Below are 22378 nucleotides of genomic sequence, written 5' to 3'. Positions count from 1 at the left end.
AATTTTATGCTATCTATCCTATGGAGCTGCATGGCTTTGGGTGCTTGTCTTTCCTGCAGCTCATCCTTCCCAGAATGAATCCCACCCAGCCATACTCTGGCTGAACACTGGTGCAAGAGCGGCTTTGAAAGAGGGACTTGCTCCTCAGGGAGCAGCAGAGACACCCGCCCCTGCCCGTGCTGGAGGAGGGAAGGTGGGCAGAGGAGCTTTTTTTACCCCTCAGACAGCTGCACCACCAATTTGTGGCTGGGACGGGGCATTTTCCTACCTTCTAATTTCACCATCCTGTTGCCCCGTGCTGGCCACAGGCCCTGCTCCTCCCAGCCTGCCTCAGCCCCAGGCAGGATCAGGCCTCATGGCCCCCCCAGTTTTTACCAGGGTTTTCATTTCCCTGGGTACTCTGGGGGGAACAACGTGGCAGCTCAGGCAGCGCTTACCCGCGTACTCCTCCTCCTCCTCCGCCACCTCCACCTGGCTCTGCAGGAAGGCGGCTCTCGATGGCTCCATCTCCGACGTTGGCACTTCCAGTGACCTGCCCCGGGACTGGGGCCCACTCAGGGCAGTGTAGGGGTGCTCGCCTGTCCCGTAGAAGATGAGGCTCCACTCCTTCAGCTTCCCTGTGGGGCAGATGCAATGTCACCCATCCCGCTCCCTGTCTCCCCTATCTCTGGGGGACCCAGTTTTGGGGGAAGCAGGAGGAGGATGGACTGGACCATCAGGGTGTCACTGCTGGCACAGCAATGCAGAAGCAAACAGTGAATACCCAGAAATGTTCATGAGCCCCTGAGCTTCCAGCCCACACAAATGCAGCTGTTTAAGCCACTTACAAGGGATTTTTAATTCTATAACTCATCTGAGGAACTGCAGCATCACCACAGTCTCCGAGTCCAACCAGTAATTTTAAAAGCTCCACAATAGAGGATTATTTCTGTCAGACAAAAGCCACCCGGCACACACTGGATTATTTCTTGCTGCTGTTGCTCCAGCCCTCTCTTTGCCTGACACAACAGAAGTCTGAGCTTGGCATCCCCCAAAACACTGTAGTGCACCTGGTGAGACTCCCCCAAGGCCTTACACCCACACCAAGACCCTCCACAAGCCACATGGCTTTGGGGAGAGAGTCCAAAAATGCTGCTGCTTCTTTCCAATGCTGTTTCTCTTCCAATTCCCCATCAAAGCGAGTCACTTCATGCCCGCAGTGTGCTCGGCTTTAACTCCTAATCCCTGTGTTACCAGGAAGGGCTTAAAATTTGCAATACTGAAATCCCTTGGTTCTCCCAAAGGCATGAGAGGACACACCTGCTGCACCGAGCAGAGCTGGTGTGGAGCCTGCAAAGGGCCAAGCTCCGGCAGCATCAGCTGGGGACGTGCCTTTGCCAAAAGAATTGAATTTGCTTTAAATCTAAAATATCCTGTGTGAGGAAAGCCCAGGCTGCACGGGGCTGATGTGGGGGTGCAGCAGTACCAGCGACATGACACTCATAATACTTAGTTTATATTAAATTAACCAATTTAGTGGTATTAAATTAACACTTAATACTTATTTCTGCTACGAGCTGGGAGCATCTTTCCTCTTTTTCCTCTTGCTGTCGCCTCTCTGCTTCAAACCCAGTGAAGATTTTTTGAGAGAATGCCTTAATGCACTTGTTTTTATTTTGTTTTGCCAAGCCCTGATGCCCGTGAGGGGCTCAGAAACACCAGCCACAAACCGTAAATATTGGGGCAAAAGCAGCTCTGTGGGCGCTTTGCTGCTGCTCTCAGAGTTCAAAAGATTTGGGGTGAAGGCAGCAAACAGAAACACTTTCTGTGCAATGCACCCCCACGTGCACCTCCCGCCAGAAAGTAGCGTGGGAGAAATTTTTAATATACTTCTGGCTTCCTATCAATGATTGTGTGGATTTAACACCCCCACAACACACGCCAGCCCCAGGCAGGATGCTTCACGTCCTGCTGCCCCCAGCCAGCGAGGTGGGGCTGGATCCTGCCCACACGGCTCCTGTGCTGGGAAGGGGTCAGGGAGCAGGCGGCCAAGCTGGGGAGGGGGGACACAGCAGGGTCGGGGACATGCAGGGGGCCAGGCTGAGCCCAGCCACCCCCCACCAGCATGGTGGCAGTCCAGGGAGGATGTCCGTCCGTCTGCAGCCCGCGGGGCATCGTCCCCTTGCGCCGTCCCCTTGCGCCGTTGCACAACCAACCCACATGCCAGATGTCCCAGCAGCGAAGCAAAACAAACAAACAACAATTACGGCTCTTGGGTTTCCTCATTTTGACTCATTACAGTTTAATTTTGGAAACCTGGCTCTCGGGTGCAGCCAGTTCACTGCTACTGCTGCTGCTGCTACTGCGAGAAAGCCAGCTTCCAGCTCAGCCAGACCAGCAGCCTCCTGTGTTCAGAGCTAACATTTCATAACCATTTTTGAAAATCTGGGCAATACAGTTTTGCTGAGATAAAACTCACAGCAAAATTTACAGCCAAGCGAAGCAGCCTAGAAAGGGATTTGGGAGCGAGAGGGCCTGGTGGGCACTGGGGGATCCCTACCTTGCACGGCGGGGTTGCGCACTTGGGACGGCGTGTCGTGGATCTCCAGGGCCCACTCCCCTGCTGCCCGCTCCCCCCAGCAGTGGACGGTCATGAACTCCCAGCCCTTGAAGCCTTCATTGGAGTGGTCAAACACCCTGCAACGGTAATGCCACACACCAAGAAATGTGACTTTGAATGTCGTATTTTATCAGAAAAGGTAGACGGGTTGAAATCCTAAATTGAGGATTTTAGGGATCCCTGCACGCACACACCCTTGTGCACAAAGCTCTCCTGCAGCTGAAACCTGTTCATGTTTCCCACCTTCCCCCAAAAACCCGAGGAAACTTACAGCAACCCCCTAAAGGAGGGTGCTGCCCAGCCCAGCCGCGCCGTGGCTCCGGCTGCTCTCACCTCCTGGCGAGGAGCTGTGACCGTGTCCCAGCTGGGGAGATGAGGCTGATCTGGAGGTCCCCGCGGCGCGGGTGGGCGATGCTGAGCCGCACCACGACGTGCTCCAGGTACAGCACGTGCTGGTCCCGCTGCTCGGCGCAGGCGCTGCTCAGGGTGCTGGCCCGCAGCACGTGGTCAGCGCGGATGTACCTGCCAGGGACAGGGCACGGCGTCAGGATGGGGACAGAGTGCTCCTGGCTCCCAGGCATGGACACCCTGTTAGATTTGAACCTGGTCTCCTGCTGCTTCATAGCAAAAATTATCTTATCCGCCACTGCAATTCCCAGTGTCCTAGCACGGGAATTTGCTGAATTGCTGGATGGTAACCAGATGAGTTTGAAGTGCTTCGAAGATCTATGCCTTATGGGCTGCAAGGGCGCTGCTTTATTATAATTACGAGTGCAGCACTCCTCTTTGGGCTGTAATTAGTGTCTGTATCAGATAAATAGCTTCATGAACACACTTGGCTCTGCACTCATTCCTGTCTTGCATATGCAAGTCTCTAAAAGACTTTTCTGATTAACAACTCTCTTGCTCTACAGCCAGGCACTGGTAAATGAGGAGTGTCCACTTGGTCAGATTCCTGATCCCACTCTTCACCTAGGAGGGACTGACCTACCAAGGATGAGATGTGAACCTGAGCTGGATTGAACCTGAAGCCAAATTCAAAGACATCCAAGACACTGAAAATTTGCAGCAAATCACCAGGTTTTGGTATCTTCCATCAAGACAAAGTGTTCAGTGTAAGGGCAGAGACCAACACATCACTGCTCACAGAGGACCCACCCAGCAGGCAAGGTGGGTTTGGTCTCTCACTGTCAGCCCTCAAAAATTCCCTGCTGATCACTCGTTTGGGAAGTGAAATCTTACAAAAGGGAAAAAAAAAAATCACCCACTGTCAAAGCTGGCCCTGGAGAGCCCTAATGGGACCTGTACTTCACTGAGCCATAGGCACTCACTTGGGCACCCTGTCCAGGCTTCCCACGCAGACGTGCTGGGGAGGAACCATCCTCCACTTCTTGGCTTCCACCACAATAGCGTCAGCATCCACCAGCCCAAAGCCATATAGATGGCTAACTGGAAAGAGAGAAGACTCAGAAACCCTCAGCCTTCCCAGCAGGGATCAGGAGCCCCTCCTCAGTGCTTGGTGGATCATCCTCCAACCATCAGGGAAGGTGTGGAGTTCACCCTGTTGGGGTGTGAGGTGTTTCAGCACATGCATCTCATCACCCTGGCCAAGTTACACCCCAAATCCACACTGGCACCATGGAAAACCCATTGCTGGGAGCAGCCCAAGGAAAGTAGCAAAAAATTCTGCAGCTCAAGAGAGTCTCCACCAAAAAAGTTTTCCAAATCTCCACCAAGGAAGAGTCCCAAGCATCTCATCCCATGAATTACTGCCCTCTCCTCCCTCCACTTAACAGCCTGAAGGTAGGAATGAACCTGATAGTGGCCACCCACAGTGAATTGTCCCCATAAGTGAAGCTCTGGGGACCTTTATTTTCCCTTGGTTGGCCATTCCTGCCCTGCCATCCCCATGGCCTCTCACCTTTATGCCCCGCTCCGTTGGTTTTCCAGTCGGGCGCTCGCAGGTGCCCCGGCCGCGAGGTTTTGACCAGCAGATGCTGGACATCCCTCCAGGTGAGCAGGGGGCTGCAATGACATGTGGCTCATGGGGTGGCTCTGCTGTTCCCAGTCCTCCCAGCAGCAGCAGGTACCCCACTGAGTTAAAAAAAAAAACCCAAAACCACACCAGCCACCCCTCTTTCCTGCTTAGAAAAAAGCAAGAATTGATGATTTAAATGCTGACACCCTCCACCACTTGAGGAGCCCAAGCAGAGTGGTGTGACCCAGGAAGGGATGCCACATGCCCATGGGAATTTTAGGATTTACTCTTGGATAAGGCCATTTAGCTCTCAGGCTCTAGGGTAGAAATGAAGCAAATCAGGAAGGTTTTCCCTATTTTTTTGAAGGAGACAGGGAGCAAAGCATATCCTGAGGCAGGATAGTGGGCTCAGCAGCTCGGTGATACACAATGCTGAGCAAACCTTCCCTTTATAGGAATAACAGCAAATAAAATGCTGGAAATAAAACCTGGGTTGTTCATTAAACAGAAAAATTAAACCCAAATCTCCTCTACCTCCCCAGGCTGGGTTTGTGTGTTCAGAGTGCTGGACACTGAGTGTTCTGTGCTTCTGAGCCCCCTCGTGACCCCAGCTCAGGGATATTGCTGGAGAATTTTCCTTGCTTTACTTACAGTCAGTTGTTCAGCGTCTCGAGCTGGGATTTATATTGCTCTCGAGCAACATTTAAAGAAAGAAATTCAATTTATTCTCTCTCGTCATAATGGAATGCCTGAGCACCAAGCTCTGGTAGTTAATGTTGCAGTTTATGCCTCAGCTAAACAATTCAAAAATTACATCTAAAGCTTTTAATATATTTGTAATGAAAACTGCATCTCCGGAAATGCTCTCACCCGACCTGGGTGTTGGGATTAAACCAGAGAAGGAGGAATGGAGCCACAATCACCATGCCTGGATGAGAGTGCAGCACTGCCCTGGGGCTTATTCTTATTCCCAGCCTTTATTTTATTTCCACTCCATAAAAATAATAATAAGCTCATGAGAAGACACTCCATGAAGCAACACAAGGATGCCCAAGGGCTGTTCCTGGGCTGGGGGACCATGATGGAACCGGGATGGGGACAAGAGGAAAAGAGCAGCTCGTTTGAACCAGGGGTGTGTTGCTGACAATCAAGTTCTGTGAGTTTTTGACATTATGAAAAAGTACTCCTTTTCCCCCAGAAATGCAACACTTGCTGAAAACCATCACTTCTGCTGACATTTCCCAATGTCTATGATGTTTTCTGATTTTATTTTTCCTGGGAAGTATTTATAAAACTCCCGTTGGAGCTGGCTGTCAGCGGTTTCAATGCGCCTCCTGGAAAGCCTGACTGATGTCACCAACCCCAAACTTTTCAACACATGGCAACACGTGAAGAATTAGATCAATAAAACACCTGTGGGAAGATCAGATTCCAAACAACACCACTGCCAGAAAGGAGCAATTTAAAACAACTCTGTGTCATTTCTGTCACTCCAGATGAAACAAAACCACCTTGTTTCTTTCAGGTTTTGCTCACCAGGTGCTAAATGTGGGAACATTTCTCCTGTCCAGGTTACACTTACTTTGCCTCCAAAGCCAAGGCGATGATGCCCGCGACCATCGGGGCGGACACGGAGGTGCCGGTGTGGCCGTCAGTGCAGCGGTGCCGGAGATCCGTGGTGACCTGTGGGGAGAGGAGCTGCAGCCCCCAGAATGCTCCCAGCATGGGGACTACCCCATCCAGCACCCCAGATTTGCTTAGGATGCTGCCAGAGAGGAGATGAGCCTGCTGGTACCCAAATCCTGCCACGACTCCAATGCCATCAGAGGGCACAGAGCCCCAAAAATGGTCTGCAGATACATTTGGTGCATGAGAAAACACCCCTGTACTTACATTTTCCTTTGCTCAAAGGTGAAAAAACTATTTGAAAGGGGAAAAAAATCCATTTGGGGGTGGATCAGCTGGAGGAAAATGTGGATGGAGCGGTGTGAGCTGGTGTGGGTACATGTCCAGAGGCGCATGTTGAGCTGGGCCATATTAAACACTTTCCTTAAAGCTTCCAGCTCCTGGTCTTGGACAAGAATTGCCATTTGCATAGGGAATAAAAGCCATTTCCAGCTTTTTTTATTTTTTAAGACAGAGCATGATGTTTGGGTACCAAAAATTTGGAGAGAGGTGGGGGGCCAAGAGATGCTTTCTCATTTTAAAAAGCTCCTAAGTTTTGAGGTTATCTGTTGATTTCTGATGGGAAGCTGGTTTGGGATTTTGCCCAACAGTGCTCCAGTAGCACTGAACTGGGGCTGGCCTCAGCCATGCAGACACTTCTGGAGTGCCATGAAAATGGCACTTGCATTCTGTTTTCTGGCTGGAAATTAATCTTTTGGGGGTCACAGAAATCACTCCTCAATACAAAAAGATGATGCACAGTGATGTCAGTAACGATCAGCCACGGTGTGACCAGGCCACAGCAGCTGTTGGGACAGGGCAAATACAGCCTGGGTAGCAGGGACAACTGCACTGATCCACGTGTGCACACACTCTCAGGCAGCTCCTTGGCTCCAGCAAGTCTCATCTCCCAGTTTGGAGCTGCCACACCCCTGTAAAATGCCTCCATCCTCCCCCTCTTTTCTCTCTCAGGCTAAAAATCCTTAAAATTCACTTTTTTTTTAAAAGAAAAAACAAGATACAGTGAGCAAGTACCTTGGGGAACAGATAAATATTTACATGGGTATTTTTGCAAACCTCCAGCCCTTTCACCCATTTACCAGGGAAAACAGAATCACAGAATCACCAGGTTGGAAGAGACCTTCAAGATCATCGAGTCCAACCCATGTCCTAAGACCTCAACTAAGCCATGGCACCGAGTGTCACATCCAGTCTTTTTTTAAACACATCCAGGGATGGTGACTCCACCACCTCCCCGGGCAGGCCATTCCAGAACTTTATCACTCTTTCAGTGAAAAACTTTTTCCTAACATCCAACCTATATTTCCCTTGACGCAGCTTGAGACTGTGTCCTTCACAAAACATGACATCCCTGAGCAAAATCCAGAGCAAAACCCACTGCAGGCTTAAGGACAAAGCCTAGCTCCTACAACTGAGCCATCACCCAGCCCAGCCATGCAGAAAACACCCGGGGGATGCTGCCCCACTCGATGCTGGGGTGAAACTCACAATTTTCCGCTCATAAAACGCCCCGCTGCTGTAGGTGGTGGCGAGGGTGGAGGCACATTCCTCCAGGTACCAGGGCTTGTAGCCGTTCTCGGTGGTGCTGCTGATGGAGATGGTGTAGATGCTGTTGGTGTAGCCGTCACAGGAGCAGTAATCGCCCTCTCTGCCGCCGTTCCCTGACGCCCAGACGAAAATGGACCCCAGTCCCCTGCGACCCTGCGGGCACAGAGGGGATGGAGGGTTAGAGGAGGTGTTTGCCCAGGATGAGAGGTCATCTCAGCACAGGGAGGAGGGGTAAGTCTGATCTTTGGGTGTTTGGTTAGGGTGGAAGGATGGGTCCCACCCTGCCCAGCACTCAGCCCCCTGTATCAGTCCCCACATGTGTCCCCCTGCTCAGTCAGTCCCAGTTTGCAGGCAGTGACTCCCCAAAAACATGGGAGAGCGTCCAGCAAAAGGATTTTGGCATTTTCCATGGGGCAAAACATCTTGGGTACTCAAAGTCCCTGGCCAAGTACAAACACACAGCATGGTGCTTTTAGGGATGGACCTGCAGGAGGAACTGGCAGGGAACCCACAAACCCCAAATCTTCCATGCCTACCAAGCTCCTCGTGAACCACCCAAACCACCAGAAACCTTCTCCCAGCCTATCCTTTAAGGTTTCTTTTTCTTGTCTTTTATTTTTTTCGATCCCACCCTTCTCTCCCCTCCCCATCACTCGGCTGGATCATCTGATGGAGCCATCCCCACTGGGTACAGCTGTAGGACCCCACCGGGAACTGGGGGGTGGGAGGGGTGTGCCTGCTGCCCAGACCTCCCTGCAGCCAGGGGAAAATCCCACCTGGCAGCAGCAGCTGTGGTGCCAACAAGGGGCCCCTAAAGAAGCCAACACCATGGGAACGAGCCTAATTCACCCCTCCATCCAACCACTGCCAGGACACCCAGGAACAACCCAGCCCTGAAGGGGTTCACAGCAAGGTGAACATCCCAAAAAGGAGGATTTTTGGTGAGCCAAAAGGGTTAGGGGCAGGAAATGAAGTGGCTGGTTCTCTTCCGTGCCCCGTAAGGCAGGGCTCTCGAGGAGGATGGAGCGCTGCCGGGCTTGGCAAGCGAGGCAAGCAGCGGAGCAGCCCCGTCCTCCCCGCGGCTGCTCCTGCCACAGAGAGATTTCAGTGCTCGCCTGGGCAGAGCTGCTGTTTACCTCCCTCCCACTGCTGTGTGGCAGCTTCCTCCACAAAAAATAATAATAACAACAATAATAATAATAATAAAGCAGCTTTGCTCTGGAGGAATTCACTGGGATTTATTTTGGGCTTTAGGCGCCGGGGGGAGCAGGAAGGTTTATTACCTGTCTCGCCCCACTCCTGGGGCAGAGGCTTTCTGAGCTGACCCTGCCTCTGGATAGACAGTCTAAGTCAGGCTCTTTCCTTACTTTATGAAAGTTTTCATTATCTGGGCTGCCTCCCAGCAAAACTGGGTGGGTATTTCCCTAGCAAAGATTAATAGAGCTGTCTGGAGCTCTACAAGAAAAAGTGCAATTGCCAAGGGAATTACTGCCCTGCTCCGCATCACAGAGAGCTCGACCCAGCTTGCCAGCCCACCAAGCCTGCTGCTGGCATCTCCCATCCCACTTTCCAAGGTTTCCTGGATCTCCAAGGAGGCGGCATCCCAGCCCACATGCTCGGCGCAGACAGTGGCCGTCCAGCTCACCCACACCAAAGTCAAAACACCTCAAAGGATGGGTTCCACTGCATGCAACCCAAGCTTTCCCAAATCACTAATCAGAGGAATAAACCAGACACAATTGGCCAGGCATCTGGAGATGGAGCAATGGTTTTGATTGGGATCAGAAGACTGGGAGCCCAGACCTCCCTTTCATCCCTCATCCCGAGTGTCGCACCCACGGGACCCAAGAAAGGCTCAGACCTGCTCCAAACCCACATCCCCATGACGCCCAGGCAGGGCTGCACTGGGGGAAAGTGGGTTTGGAGAGAGCACGGTCACATGAGGACATGAACAGGCACATGACTGACGCTACAACAATGCACAGCTAACACCTGACAGCATTGCCTGGCAGAGCAAGAGCTCATCACATATTGCAGCTCCTTCGGATTGGAAAAATCCATTCTTTCCCTTTGCTCTCAAACAAGGAACAATCAAGATTTCTGTATGCAGACCCCAAACATCCAGCTTCTTAATTTGCCATCCTCCTAAGACAATGCAATGCCAGTGAGGGTGTCCTGGTTGCTATAAAACCTGAATCTGGGCATCATTTAAACCAGGGAATCCCTCTCTGGCCAAGCTGGGGCTGATCCAGCTCACCCCAGCAGGTCATGGGTTGGCTGTGGGATGCACAGCATCTCCTGCTTCCACAGCGCTGCAGGGCCTGGGTGTTTGCCCAACAGCACTCTATGAATGACCAGGATAAATATCCCCTCGTTAGCTTGGGAACTAATAAAGTGTGGCTGGAGGAACAAGAAACAAGATGATAAATTACCCCAACGCAGTCCTATCGCTAATAGATAAAGGTTATTTTAATGTTTCCATTAAAAACTCAATTTTAAGGATTTATAACTTGGTTACAGCTGTTTGCTCGGGCTAAAGGTGGCAGTTAACTATCTGCTTGCAGCTTTCCTCGTTATTTAAGGAGATGGAGTTGGCAATTACAAGTTGTGCATGTGGGATAGTGGGTGCAGCAAACACGGGGTGGCAGTGGGGGGACCGGGGCATCCCCTAGGAGGCAAGATCAAGCATCCTAAGACTGTGGGGCTGTGCTAGGCAAGTACTCTGCTGCTGCCCATTCGCTCCTGCACGGAAAAATAAGGTCTAAAAAGCAGCTTGTTCCCCCGTATTTACACGGCGTGAACTCCCCAGCACTTCAATGGATTCCTCGGCAGGCTCACCGCCCCAGCAGGAAATCAAGTAAACAGTGGGAAAAACACTCCACCCTATTTTTAGATAAGAGGCCGCCCCAACTCCTGGCACGATGCGGGAAGAGGCAGCAGAGGAAGGAGTGGTGGCAGAGGTTGAAGTGGGGGCTTCACAGCCCAGCCTGGGGCTGCTGGCAATGGGATCCCACCCCTAGATTCTCTAGAGCACCCAGGGAACAGCCACTGTGGAACCCTGAGCCACTGTGACACTTACCCACAGCACCCACCGAGCTGCCAAAAAGGCCTTTTTCCCAATGCTTTTAGCCAATATTGGACTTTTTTTTAAAGTACCCACAAAGGAAGGGGCACAGGAAGGCCAGGGCATCCCCAGCAGGGATTGACAGCTGCCAATCATATGTGATGTTGTCCAAACAAGAACAACAATCCATTGTCAGATCCTGTGGCAACACCCATGTCCCTCCCCAGCCATGACACAGCCTCTCGTTCTGGGTGGAAAACCAGGGGAATGCTTAACGTGACAGAGGCCCCTGGGGAACGATAGCAGGAGCCCAAAGAGCATGGAGGAGAGAGTTGGACATAGTGGGGTTTGGGATGCTGCTGTTTCCATCCACACCAGCATCCAGGGGGACATTTTGGGGTGCAAAGTTACCCCCCAAGAGCCGCTTTGGGTTTCTCATCCCGGCAGAGCGTCACAACACAACCTGGGGCCTCCCTGCTCTGCCGGGGCCGTGCCGAGGGGTCCCACCATCACCAGGCACCTCCCGCCGTCACCACCCTCGGCTGCCAAATCCACCGGAGCTCTTAGGGACGCCGGGGAAAACTAGGAAAAATTAGAGATGATTGGCTCCCCCCCGCCCCAGCCCTAGTGCTGGCATTGCCTCGGGGGGCCGAGCTGCCCATCCCCGCGCCAGACCCCGGGCCGGCCACGGCCCTTCCCACGGGACAGGAGGAGGAGGGCGAGCGCGTCTGGGCGCTGCGGGATCCACACCTTTTTAATGCCTTGCTCAAAAGCCTGTTTGGCCAATAGACCAGGTCCATCAACTGTCTTCCCATCATCATCTGGCCCCCAGCTCGCGCTGTAAATGTCAATGTAATCGGGTCTGATGCCAAGCGACTTCGCTTCAACAACATCTGTTACATCTCCATCTAACATACGAATGCCTAAAAGCACAAAAACATCAGACATTAGGGCTTCATGGCGTGGATGACAGTGTGAGGATTGCAATCAAAGGGCTTTGTTAACGGCGGCGGAAACCACACGGCTCAGGCGCGCCTGGAATAGCTTCAGCCTGTGGCCCCGCATGCCAACAAGCCTGGCAGCAGGATGCTGGGGAGCTATGGAGAAAGTTTTCTGTGTTGCTGGCTTCATGGCAAGTGATGGAGAAGGGGGTGTTAAAATTCACTTCCCCTCCTCTGGTGGGGAATGGGTGGTAGTAGTGGTACTGCACTCCCCAGCAACAAAACCCCCCCATTAAAATCCTTTTTTTCTCCCCTTTTGGTTCCTTAGCTAGCACATTTCTCCACCTGGAAGATTGTGGTGTTTCCTGAACACTCAGGCCCCCCAGCTTGAGGCACATTGGTGGGATGAAGCCTTTGCCCTCGAGTGGGGATGACTGTGACTGTTCCCAAACCCCATCACTGCCCAAGTGATGCCAGCAGTTCCTTGAAGAGGGAAAAGCCCCAGGAAAAAAACCCAGGCCATGGTTTGTATGGCCAAAATCAGAGCCAGGACCCCAACACATGATGGGACAAAAATGCCACCTGGGATAACTCTCACTTTCAGCTGGGAATGCCAGCAGGTACCAGTCAGGATGCTCACAGGCAGAGCCCACTAGCCATGGTGGGATGGGCTGGGGGATTGCTGCACACCCCCAGCCTCTGACTGCTGCAATATGAGAGCACAACCCCCTCTGCTCTCCATCACCCTTTCCCTGCTGGATTTCCTCTCCATACAGTGGTAGACAGAGCCAGGCACCCCAACAGGCTGCCCAGAAACAGCATCATATTTTGTCAGCCAGGGAGATTCTGGTTTATAAAAACGCATTTCCCCTTCCACATGTATTTTGCCTTAAAGTAAACAAATGCAGGCAGATGTCATTCCAGCTGCAGCTGCGCTCTGGACACCAGTCAACTCAAATATCTCCTTCTGACGTTGTCCCCAACCAGCCAAAACCAAGCTTAGAAATGTAAAATCAGGGAGCAGAGCTGTTCCCAAAAAATTCCTCTTTGTCAACAAGGAAACACAAGGAGAAGGGGCAAAGAGCCAAGCCCAGTGTCTGAGCTGCACACGGCAAGGAAAGCCAGCTGAGGGATGGGGTTTGTGCTTGCTGTATGTGGCTGTTCTCATCAGCAAGTCCAAAATCAGCCTAAAGTCAACCCAAAGTCTGCCCAGAGACAGCCACCCACAATGAGGGGCTCCCTGGTCAAATAATGGGGAGCAGGAGGGAGCAGGGGTGGCTACTTGAAAATAAATGAGCTTTGTGTCACACAGGGAGCAACACCGACCTCCAAAGCAAGCGTTGGAGGAGAGGGAAGAGGAGGAGGAATGGCAGGAGCCCTTTCCTTGAGCAGCAATGTGTTTTGCCCAGGGCATATGAAAAGCAATGCAAGAGCACTGAAGAGCAGCCAGTAAAATTAGATGGGAGCTCTCAGAGTGTGACAAATAGGCTTCCCCAACAAGTTGTGCTCATTAATCGCTGCTTTATTTGTGTAATCCATCTAAAATCACTCTCACTGCAGCTATAGCGTATTTTCCTCCATGATCCCAAACTTGATATGGCTCAGACTCTTTATTTTTCCCCTTTGCCTGCTCAGGTTGTGGGAAGCCCCCAGCCCCCAGCCCTCTGCCAGGTGTCTTGTCTCACTCAACACCTCCCCAGCACACCCCTGAGGCAAGGCACTCGTTAAAGGGAGCAAATTAAAATGAGACCCAGAGGTCGTCATAAAGTCAACAAGGAACTCGTCTCCACAGCTGCTGTAGAGAAAGGAGCATGAAGGGAATGGCCTGATCCTGCAGGATCCAATAAATCCCACCATGAGCTCTGCCTTGCTCTGCTGCTGCTTGCTGCATGCTTGGAGATGGGTTTTTAGAGGCAAGAAGCCTCTAAGAAGCAAGAAGCCATCACACATGTAGGGGGCACAGGAGATGGGATGGGATGATGTGCCATAGCCCTTACAGCCCTACCAGTCCACTCTTCACCCTCCCTGGGGTTATTTCTTCCCTCTGGGAATTTTCCCAGCACAGACAACCACGGGAGGTACTTGGCCAAGAGCAAGATCCCTGTGGACACTGCTCCCATGCAGACACAACCCTAACAAAAGCTGTTTCCTGCACAGCCAGGATGAATAAGCCAAAAGAAGGAATTACACCCCAAATCCACCGGTGGGCACTTGGGTCCCTGCTGCTGATGGTCACTTCTCCCAGCACTGGGGTGGTAGGAGGGGCTGCAGGAAAAGCCTCTCTCCTGTTCCAGCCATGCCAGGGATGGGGCTGAAGGCTGAAAGAACCCAGCTCCAGGCATTTGTCCCCGACACAGCTGCACCAGCTATATAAGGTGGGACACCACACTCCCATTCCCACTAAGAACCTCATCTCCCCAGGGCTCCCTGGGTTGGCCAGAACTGCTCCAGCTCAAACCTGCTCAACTAATGCAAATGAACTCAGCAGTGTTAATTAGCGCTAGGATCCAATTTGGTGATAGAGATTCATTTGCTTTCCACACATGTTATTTGAGGGGCTGAGCAGAAAATCTCCCCTATATGCATCTCTGGTCCCCTACCTTCTTGGTGTTTTTTCCCCCTGAGGGTATTTTTGGGGTTCTCCCCAGGCCCCCTGCTCTGAGCAGCTCCTCAGCATCCCTTGACCCCACAAACGAGTGACATCAGCTCTGAACCACAGCCAGCACCACTGACCATAGCAAACACAGCCACTCCAAGGACAGACACCCCAGGAGCAGTTATGGACTTTTGGGGTGAAAACACCACATCCTCAATCCACATGCACCCTCACAGCACGAATTCAGCCCAAGCAGAAAGTTTCCACCCTAAATACATGGAGCCAGAGTCCCCTGCATGCCACAGCACCCATCCTCCTCCCCCAACACTCCTGGGGCTCCCTGCAGCCAAGGAGGAGTCTTTCTCCTGGGGGAGCAGCACCCCACCTCTCTCCCAGGAGCCTGTTGGTGTGAGCAGGGTGGCCATGGTCCCTCAGGGGGACGGTGAAGGGCAGGGGAGCCGCGGGGGCGCCAGGCTCACCTCCGATGCGGGCGTTGTAGGCGATGCCCACGATGCAGTAGGAGTTGTTCGCTGCCGCCGCCACCTCTCCCGCGCAGCGAGTGCCGTGCCTGCAAGGAGAAACCCCCATCAGCTCGTGGCCATGGCAAAAGATCCCTCCAGCCACACCCCATCCAGCACCCACAACCAGCCCCAAGGCTGGAGCAGAGGAAGAAACTGCCCTTACCCCAAACCCACACCAAGCGGGTGGTGGAAACCAACGCTGAAAGCAATTTGCTGTTTGCATTTTGCACCTAAATCCAATTTGCTGTTTGCATTTTACACCTTGATGGAACTTCCTCTTTGCATTTTGCACCTAAATGCAACTTCCTCTTTGCATCTTGCACCTCTATGCTGGCTGCTTTTTGCATTCCTATTTCCTTTCCACCTGTAACCATCCCACTTTAACTGAAGCCCAAAAAATGCATCCAGGCTTTGCCATCTCAGCCACCCATCCTGACTCATGTGGTTCAATCCCCAGCCAGGGCAAGGAATCCCCTGGTGCTGTATTGGGTGGGTGGAGGATTCATTAGCAATTAGTGTGGTTGGCACCAGCTGAATTTGCATTAAACACAAGGACTTCGTGCAAAGCCCTTAAAAGCCTCCTGCACAGTACTGGGAATGGGGAAGGGGACCTGGAAGACACCCCAGAGGGGACACCCAGCCTCAGGAACACCCCCAAACCCCTTGCTCCATTACAATTATTGTCACATACTTGTTCTCATTGCTGGCATCGTAGCGTGGAGTTGGGTCGTGGTCATTCCCATTAACATCGTAGCTTGCAAGAGGGTCCTGAAAATATTAGATTCACCATTAGATTCAACTTACTGGGTGGTTGTGGTGGCCAGTAGCTGTGATGGCCAGTGCAGGCAAGCAGAGCAGAAAATTGCATTTTCCCTTTAGTTTCTGTCTGTTTGCTAGGAATAAATAGTTTTAGGCAGCAGTCCTGAGTGTTTCCCAGGGGAAATATCCTGCTACCTCAGGAACTGCTCCTCTGAACCCCAAATCCTGCTGGGTTCAGCACCCCCTTCCCTCCCACTGTGGCCATGTGGGGTTTGAGCTGGGGCTGAATGGGTTTAAGCAGGTTTTTGGCTCTGCCCTGGTGAGCAGAGGGAGGAGGCTGCTTCCCAGGCAGCTGCAAAGGGAGTTCCCCCAATCTTCTTTATCTAAAAACCTCGTTTCCTTCTTAAAAACATCTCAAGTTTTTTTTTTTTTTTTTTAAAGAAAACCTTTTCCTCTAAATATGCCAATGCACAGACTTCAGCTGTGTTTACACACTGAAATTGTCCATAAATCAATTCATGGTGAGGATCAGCCCCAGTCCATCCCGTCCATCCCCCAGCTCACATAGTTTTGCAGGAGGTCGGGGTGGTTCCTCTCTATGCCGTCATCCAGGATGGTGACCACCACGTTCTTGCCTGTGTAGCCCCTCTGCCAGGCTGCCAGGATGTTCATCTCCGACCTGCACCGACTGTTTTTATCACCGCAGTGCTACGGGGACAAACACAGCTGCAAAAGGGCTGCAACCCCATTCCAGCCCATCTAAGCAAACAGCCAAGCTGGGAGCCCATTTAATCAACCAGAAAATATATTTACAACCCACCCCTGTCATATAACTTGCAGATTTGTTATAACTTTACTCCACAGATCAAACCCATCCTGCAGCAGTTAATCCAGGCAATGCTATCTCCCCATTATTCTTTTCCTCTTCCATTTCAACTACTATGGGCTTCTGGGTTTTGAAGTGCTTGCTTCCTTTCCGCCCTTAATTTTAAATGAATTTCCCTGTCAAATACAGATCGATGAAGCAGACAGGAGAAAAATTATATTACAAATAGATGGCTGCAGCTCTGGGATGGGTAAAATACAGCGGTGCTGCTCCCAAGACTTTGCTGTGCAGACCATGAAGAGGGGCTGCTAACAAGGGTGAAACACTTCAAACCAGACTCTCTCTAATTAAATTTGTATTAATTCACAAATTTAAAATCCTGCTGCCAAGCACATTTGATGCTATTATTTCATTACAGGCTGGGCTGAGCAAAGAGTGATGATGCATTTACTTAGAAATAACTGACCCCCCCAATAAAGCAGAGACAGGGAGATACCCACCAGGTACCACATGTTGGGCCACACTGGGTCGTTGAAGGGCAGGGCATGTGGCTCCCCTCGGACCTGCCTCTTCACCCTCCTCTTCACCTCCTGCTGCTGCAGCCAGTCTACCTGCAAGCAGAGACCTGGGTCAGCATCACCCACGGGCACTGAGCCTGGCACTGCCCACTGAAATGGGATGTGGGATGCAGAAACAATGCCAGCCTCAGCCTGAACCCATCCCAGCATCACCCCATGCTCTGGCAAACCCCCATCTCCGTGGCCAGAGCTGCTGTGGAGACAGCAGCTCCATTTGGAAGGAGACAGGATGGATGGACAGACAGACAGGGTGAGCTCAGCTCATTGTGCTGTCTAAGCCAGACCAGATTCCTCTGCTGGTGCAGCAGAACCCTGGAGCACAAATAACGTCGCCTCCAAGTGTGTGCCTGAACCCCCTGGCTCAGCGAAGCAGAGAGGCACGCGCTGGAGTCCCGCTGGAGACAGACCACATATTTCAGTGTTTAGTCAACGTTTTGGAGAAGACTCAGGAGCTTGGCTTAGTTTTTGGGCTGATCCTTCCTGCCGGCTGGGAGGCAGCAGCTCAGCCCTGAGGCTGTTCCACCTGGCTCTGGGGCTGCTCATCCTTCGAGCTCCTTCCTCTGGATAAAATAATAAAAACTGGGAGCTTTACTCGAGCACAACACGCATTTTCCAAAAATATGTGATGGCCACACACAGCTGTGGCAGATCTCAGGGGACGTGGCCAGCTCCACAGAGGTATTTTTGGCAGTGGCTGCGTGTGCGGTGGCCTTGGAGCCGACCACTCTGACATTTGTTTGCGTTCCAGTGGGGCATGACACGCAGAGAGATCAAACGGGAAATGATCTGGAAAAGGCCATGATTGGGAAATGCTGGTGTTTGCCCACGGCGCTGTAGCAGGAGCTGCCTAAGGTGCTGCTTTGGAAGCAGTCACATCCCATGCCTATCAAACATTAACCACCCCCCAGGCCCTTTATTGCCACACAAAGGGCTTTCCTGCCTTCAGCATGGAGGTGAAACACAAGTTTAGTGAAAAAAGGTTATAAAAGTAATTTATAGACCAAATCTTTACAGATGTTCATGCTGGGGGAGAAAGGAGGCACAGGCCAATGAACTGTGAGGGCTGTGTGGAACATCCATCCTCGCTGGACACTTTCTTCCTGATGGCTCTGGGTCTTTTGGGAGCTGCTCATGGGGATGTCTCTATTGCTGTGACTAAGGTTTTGTAACAAAAGGAATAAAAACACGAGGTGCAACTTCTGTTGAGTTCATTTATGTAAAACTGTCAGCTGAACTGAGTTCTTGCACAGTTTATTGCTTTGTGCCTCAGATGGAGGTGGATGTCAGAAACCCGACAGCTTCCAGCCTAGAGCTTGGGTTTTAAACACATATATAATAAAAAAAAAAAAAAACCCAAAAAAAAACCCCAAAAAACTACTGTTGAAAGGGGAAAAAAATGTGTTTCATAGAAAAATGATTTTCCACGGTGCCTTGGCTGCCGAGAGTGCACCGCTTTGCTTACACAGTGATGGATTTAAACACTGGAAGCAAAAATATAACTTCATGGTCTAGTTAAAAAAAAAAAAAAAAAAAAAAAAAAACATTAAATGGAGGTTATGGCCCAAATAACGGGCTTTTTTCCTTAAAGCACCACTCCCTGGCAGCATTTCCCCAAGTCTGGCTGCCCAAAGCACAGCTACCACCTTTCCTTCCCTGCTGCTTTGCAGGATGCAGGGATGATGGTAAGGTGTGGGATTTTGGGGGGTTTTGCCAGGAGCAGCCTCACGGGGATGTCTTCATCTCAAACAGGCTCCTGATCGACCCCAGCACTGCCAGCCAGGAGTCGATGGAGTCATCGTGTGTGGACACAGAGAAATCAGCAGTTTAAGGACATTGATTTCAAGGAAGAGTTGATAAATCAATGTGGCTGGCATGGGAAAATGGGCAAGCAGGAAGGGGTCTGGGGCATCCCTGCAACAGCTCCTCCGGCTCATGAAACTCAGATCAACTGATCCAGGGTGGGGAAAAGCCTCTTGGAAATGTAAAATAAAGGGGGGAAAAAAGGCTTTTTACTACTAGAAATGGCCCAAACTGTTATAGTCCTGAGGCCTAGGGTCCCAGTTCTACCACTGCAAACCCTAATTATTGCAGAATCACAGAATGCTTTGGGTTTGGGGGGACCTCAAAGCTCATGTCACTCCAAATCTTCTGCCATGGGCAGGGACACCTTCCACCAGACCAGGTTGCTCCAAGCCCCATCCAACCTAGCCTTGAACACTTCCAGGGATGGGGCAGGCACAGCACACTCTCTGCTCTCTGGGTAACCTGTGCCAGGGCCTCTCAACCTTTGCAGCCAAGAATTTTTTCCTAGTATCTCATCTTCCCCTGCTCTCTGTCAGTGTGAAGCCATTCTCCCTTGTCCTGACACTGCAGGCCCTCATCCAAAGTCCCTCTCCAGCTCTCCTGGAGCTCCTTTAGATACTGGCAGCAATTAGCAATAAGGAGGTGACTGTGAGTGCACCAAAGGACCCCATGAGGAGGCTGTGCACAGGCAGCCCCAAACTGGACCCTACACCCTTGCTGGAAACAGAACAGGAGCTTTTTATGTTTCCCCTCACTTTGAGATTTTCAGTGGATGAGGCCCAGATCTGGCCAGCCTGGGAGGCTCCACCAAGCACCATAACCAGCACATGTGAGGGTGCAATTCCCTTTGCAGCTCCAGAAAAGTGACAGTCTAACTTATCCCAGTGGCTATGTAGGAGTTAAAAGTGGAGATCCAGGATAAACAAGATGGTTCTAGCACATGTTTGCCATAAAGCACAGCAAATAATTCAGATGGGGTTGATTTTGCCGTGGTGCATGGCCAAGGGTACAGGGACCAAGGCCATGGCATCCCCTGATGAGGATTAAGAGACTGGAGCAGTGAGGATGGAGGCTCAAGCACTGCATGGACTAACACCAGCATTCCAGTGAGCAAGGAAAGTTTATGGCAGTAAGAGCTGCAAGTGGAACCCTAAGAGAGGTGGCACAGCATGGTGTGACCCCATTCTGCATCCCACTGTCCCTCCCCAGCTCCCACCACCATAACCTATCCCCGAAATTGCTGGATTTGCCACATCCTTCCTCCCTGTCCATCACCTGCCATATCTCTTGGCTCATATCAGCCCCAGCAGGAGCAGCCAGCTGCCCCCAGGGTCTCTGGGGGCAACAGGGCAGCTCAGCAACAGCATGGTCACACAAGGATCAGGACCCTGGCTGCTTCCCTGTGTGTCCTGGAGTCTCCCCTTTCCCACATTTCTCCTGGGGGTGGAGAGCTTGGCCGTGGTCCTCCTGCCCAGCTCACGCCACCAAACCCCACAGCAAACAAATAACAGCACTGGAAACAATAGCCCCCAGAAGGCAGAACCACCCAACATCTGCAAACAACCGGATTGGCTGGTTCCTCAGGATTTCTGCAAGATTTGTTTCCATCTTCCCTATTCCAGCTCCTGTCCTCATGCCTCGAGGTGATGTTTTCCTGCATGCATGCTAAGCTGCTGCCATCCAAATGCATCACTTAAACGATTTGTAAATGTACATGGGAGAGGGGGAGAGAGAAGGCATGCCAACAGGTTTTGAACTGTTAAGGAAGGATTAAGAGAACAGGAGTTAATTGCTGCAGCTTGGAGCCCACAGAGCAAGGTAAGGTAAAGGTTAATATGACTAAAAGCCAATTGATTTAGTTTGCATTATAACCAGACTCATTTAAATGGGGGTATTTCAAATGCAGAGAATTCTGTTTGCTGGGATGCCTTTGCACCCCCCTGAGGGCAAGCAGCTTTAATTAAAGCCCAGAACACTTCCAGGGCACCAGGCTCCCCTTGACAAGGTTTCCCCCCGCTGGCAAGGCAGCCAAGGCAGCCACACGAACGATTGAACGAACGAACGAACGCCTCCTCTTCAAAAATGTGCTACAGACCTTGTCCAAATATTTAACAGCAAATCTCTTCGGAAAGCCTGGGGAGGGCAGGGCTTGCTGTGTGTGTCTGGGGAGATGTGGATGGGACCATGTGGTGCAGAGTGGGTTGGAGATGTCTTGGGAAGGGGCATCCCAAGAGTGTCTGAGCACCCCAAGGATGGCCAGGCATCTCTGCAGGCACCAGCAGCTTGCTACCCAACGGCTACCTTCACCAAAATGGCTTTTTCTGCCTTTATATCCCCCTCTCCCAAAAAAACCTTCCCACCATTAACCCTTCCCCTGCCCTGCACAAGTCACATCTCACAGTGCTCAGCGGGACAGTACACGGGGAGCCCCAACCCTTCCCCACTACCCCAAAGCCAGCTCGCCCAGGTCCCTCCTTGCCTTCTTCCCTCCCTTCCCATTACTTTTGTCAATTCAGCTGCACTGAAAATCCCTTTGGATGCTTGCTCTAGGAAAAAAGCAATGCAGAGCTATTGCCAAGGATTTCACACATAGCAACCATTGAGGCAGCAAGTGTTGTGGCAACTGGATCAACACCCTGAGCATGCAACAGCCTTTCTGTCCTGGAAAGCTTTTCCCCCTTTTCTTCCTCCAGGCTTTCAGGCAGATGTTAGTGTTTAGTCACTTTTACGTATTTTTCACCACCGCTCTCCGTGCCCGTGTCCAATGAGTCACTCGTGTGCGCAGGGCTGTGGCTCAAGGGTAACATGTCATCCCAAGATGCTACAGCTCACTCTTGACCCAGATCAAGCCAACAGCCTTCTCCACAGGTGGGGACCCCCATCCCATCACCCGGCAGGGGCTGGGAGACACCAGGGTGCCCAGCCCCGTACCTTGGGGTCCATGCGGAGGAAGTTGTGCGGTCCCCGGCTGCTCAGCGTGGAGCGCTTAAACGTCTTGCTGTGGTGAAAGTGGTAGTAGTTTTCCAAGCTTCCAATCTGAAAAAAAAAAAAAAAAAAAAAAAAAAGGTTGTTTGGGTTGGTTTTTCCCGTGGCTTTCACCCCCCATTTTGTACTGGCAGCATCAGTGCAGCCGTGCCCTGCACCCCAACTCCCTCACTCCCACAGAGCTCCCGGGGCTGGGGAGGATGCAGGATGCTGGCACGAGCCCCGGTGCCACTGCTGTGACAAACAGCGTTGGTGGTCGGACGCTGCAATGGCACAACAGAGCCCGGAAAACATTTTTATGAATTTTCACCCATTAAATGTATCTTTGAAAACTGCCTTTCATCAGCTCCCAAGCAGAAATAATGAGCTAAAAATGAGCTCAGCAGCTGCGGCGCAGCCAGGGGAGCTGTGCCTCATCCTCCTGCCTTCTCCGCCCGCCGCTCCGGCTTCACCCCGGCTGCACATAAGGAGAGGTGATGCGATCCCTGCTCACC

The 22378-nt window shown here is 51.7% G+C and overlaps 1 protein-coding gene across 4 annotated transcripts in view; it reads right to left on the bottom strand.

Moving 5' to 3' along the window:
- PCSK6 (proprotein convertase subtilisin/kexin type 6) overlaps positions 1-22378 on the bottom strand; it is a 53819-nt gene that overhangs the window by 7307 nt on the left and 24134 nt on the right. For all 4 annotated transcript variants that reach the window (XM_068203573.1, XM_068203574.1, XM_068203576.1 and 1 more), the window contains 13 exons: positions 21831-21935; positions 17019-17129; positions 16257-16400; positions 15625-15701; positions 14892-14980; positions 11626-11798; positions 7752-7964; positions 6160-6260; positions 4521-4624; positions 3931-4048; positions 2933-3121; positions 2540-2676; positions 438-617 (listed from right to left, as the gene is read on the bottom strand). In XM_068203573.1, the coding sequence (XP_068059674.1) occupies positions 438-617; positions 2540-2676; positions 2933-3121; positions 3931-4048; positions 4521-4624; positions 6160-6260; positions 7752-7964; positions 11626-11798; positions 14892-14980; positions 15625-15701; positions 16257-16400; positions 17019-17129; positions 21831-21935 (1741 nt within the window). The remainder of the gene's footprint in view (positions 1-437; positions 618-2539; positions 2677-2932; positions 3122-3930; positions 4049-4520; positions 4625-6159; positions 6261-7751; positions 7965-11625; positions 11799-14891; positions 14981-15624; positions 15702-16256; positions 16401-17018; positions 17130-21830; positions 21936-22378) is intronic.

Source organism: Anomalospiza imberbis, chromosome 13 (genome assembly GCF_031753505.1).
Source record: "Anomalospiza imberbis isolate Cuckoo-Finch-1a 21T00152 chromosome 13, ASM3175350v1, whole genome shotgun sequence".
Taxonomy (NCBI): domain Eukaryota; kingdom Metazoa; phylum Chordata; class Aves; order Passeriformes; family Viduidae; genus Anomalospiza; species Anomalospiza imberbis.
Note: the sequence above shows the minus strand (reverse complement) of the source record. Positions and strands in the feature narration are given on the sequence as shown.